Source organism: Amphimedon queenslandica, unplaced genomic scaffold (genome assembly GCF_000090795.2).
Source record: "Amphimedon queenslandica unplaced genomic scaffold, v1.1 AMPQUscaffold_12368, whole genome shotgun sequence".
NCBI classification, from domain to species: Eukaryota; Metazoa; Porifera; class Demospongiae; order Haplosclerida; family Niphatidae; genus Amphimedon; species Amphimedon queenslandica.
The window spans coordinates 14,289-16,681 of NW_003547395.1; the positions used below are offsets into that span (position 1 = coordinate 14,289).

General features: G+C 31.5%; 1 protein-coding gene across 2 annotated transcripts; it reads left to right on the forward strand.

Moving 5' to 3' along the window:
• The first annotated feature begins 6 nt into the window (after positions 1–6).
• On the forward strand, positions 7–1,420 carry LOC109587950 (uncharacterized). Of its 2 annotated transcripts, none has more exons than XM_020004156.1 (7): positions 7–128; positions 171–204; positions 382–467; positions 767–841; positions 893–928; positions 973–1,227; positions 1,273–1,420. In XM_020004156.1, the coding sequence occupies exons 1-7, from the start codon at positions 31–33 to the stop codon at positions 1,379–1,381; spliced, it is 693 nt and encodes a 230-aa protein (XP_019859715.1). In that variant the 5' UTR covers positions 7–30; the 3' UTR covers positions 1,382–1,420. The 2 variants fall into 2 exon arrangements, with proteins under 2 accessions (XP_019859715.1, XP_019859716.1); XM_020004157.1 differs by having other exon boundaries at positions 770–841.
• The last annotated feature ends 973 nt before the right edge of the window (positions 1,421–2,393 follow it).

Sequence of the window (2,393 nt, forward strand, 5' to 3'; positions counted from 1 at the left end):
CAGCAAAATCCAGCATATAGTAATGATCCAATGCTTCATTTGCTTTATGAGTGGAAAATTGGTGGTGGATGTAGAGAAGATTTGATTGAAGCTCTTAAATGTGCTGATCTTCATCAGCTAGCTGATCAGTAAGTGTTTGTACAGTTTGATTGTTATTATTCTATTAATAGAGTTAAAGTCTCTGACTATAGACCTGCCAGTCGTGTAAGTTTGACTGTATGATTCATTTTAAAAAGATAATAATGTAGTTTGTAAGGCATGGTTTGTTTACCTTGGACTCTCTGAGGCTACTAATAAGAATAATTATATTTTTATTTTATATAGCATTCTATAAAATTGAATCAACAATAATTGAATTTGTACCTTTATTATACACAATAGAGACCTTCTGTTGTTAATGTCCGCCAGCCAACAAATGAACAGTGTTCTGATTTTGAACGTTCTCAAGAAATTGAAGCCAAGATTAAGTTAGCTAGGATAGTGCCCATAGTATTTGTGACCATAATTGACAAAAGGGCCCTTATGGCGGATTTTAAAATTGATCGTTATAATGGAAAATATCAACCTGTGAGTGCTTTGTTAGACAATCATTGTTTCTAAAAGTTTCATGGTAACTTTTTGCATCCTGTGGAGTAATTTTATGATGAATGGGGCTCAGGAAGTTGGATTTCTTAGGCTAGAAACACAAATTTCACTACCCGCCATAAGGTACCTTTTGTCAATTATGGTCACATTTTATTTACTGTACATGTTCTTATTCATTTAGTAGTTTAATCTTTGAAATTGCTGAAGCACAAGTTAAAAATACACGAGATTCTGATCAACTTACTGATTCATATATGTAAGAATAGTCTAATTTTGATTGTTTATGCATCTGACGTTGTTTGTATAGTAACCAAAGACATCAAGAAATTCCTGAAGCTTCTAGGTACAAAATGATGTTGCTAAAATTATTTAAAGTTCTATTATTAGGGATATAGAAGATGATGACTTGTTGCGTTCATCTAATTTTTTTAATGCTAAAAAAATCAAAAAATTTGTCGAGATTTATGATGATGATTCAGGGTATCTTCAGTCAGTAATGAATAAATACCGACATAAACGTAGTGATACACAAACCATTGCAATTCAAGTTCTTCGTGCTATGGTTAGAAAAAATCCTAGGATTACTAAAAAAGATCTGGAAAAGAGACTCCATCTAATGAAATTTGAAGAAGCTGCTATTAAGTAAGAAATTTCTTGTAATAAAGTGACTAGTAGATTGATTTGTAGTCTGTCAGAGCCTTCTCAGCTTGCTCAGGCTACTCATGCAACTTCTGCTCAAGCTACTCCTCAGGCTACTCAGACAGATCAATCTAACACAAAATGCTTTGTATTATGAACAATCTTTATAGTGAAAGCATATTTAGTATAAACCTAACTGATAATTATTATAGATGATAATAAACTTTTTACTATTATCTACTCTAGTTAATGTTTTGTGTACTTTTTTTGAAAAAAACTAGTTTTTTGAAATAGCACAGTCTATCGCTAGCATTTTTGCAATGGTAAGAGTGACATTATAATGCTATGGCCATGTGCATGCAGCAGAAGCAGTGACTCCACTACCTATATTGCCACTTGCACCAGACACTGCTTCTTACTAATTGTCACTACATTATGTTACCTTATTGGCAAGTACAACTAGCAAAATCAGATCCCTTAGTTCAGGTAATAAGATTATGAGAGTTTTGGTGTTTTTACCTTTATTTCAGTGCACCAGTGAAGTGAATGGTCAGTATGTTCAATATGTTGTATAGCTGGCACTGGTGAATTACATTTGGAGCTTTGACTCAAGGATTTGGAAGATGATCACACTTGCATTCCCATTTGATATGTAGTGATATACTTGTTTTTATTATGTAGAAATTTGATCCTGTAGTCTACTACTGTAAAACAGTTACTGAAGTCAACCAAATTTACATGCAGGCCTCTCCACTTTCTAAAAGATATTGACAAAGTAATTTTACTCTCTTTGTAGATCTATATGCAAAAGTTTATTTTAAAGTTTAATTAGCTTAAGCATATTAAAGCCTCACAATAATTATGGTATAACTATGTAAATATCCAGTGATACTAAAAGATCCCATCAAGAATGGCTATTATTATCTTGCATAAATAGTTTGAGCTGATTCTGATAAAAAATTAGATTTGTTACAAAGTTTTAAAGTTGCTCAATAATTGGAAAAAAGTCCCTGACTATACAGGGACTTGGGCCAAAATTTTGTCAAAATTAAAAAGTTATATTTTCCATTTTAATAATTTTTTCTGATGCATAATAATATTTTTTATCTTGTGTAGAAAGTTTGAGCTCATTTTAATCAAAATTAGATTTTTTCCAAATTTTTAAGTTT

Coding starts and splice junctions, on each gene's coding strand:
- LOC109587950 (XM_020004156.1), top strand. CDS start 31: ATGCTTCATTTGCTTTATGAGTGGAAAATTGGTGGTGGATGTAGAGAA. Junction 129..170: donor CTTCATCAGCTAGCTGATCA/GTAAGTGTTTGT, acceptor TTCTATTAATAG/AGTTAAAGTCTCTGACTATA. Junction 205..381: donor ACTATAGACCTGCCAGTCGT/GTAAGTTTGACT, acceptor TATACACAATAG/AGACCTTCTGTTGTTAATGT.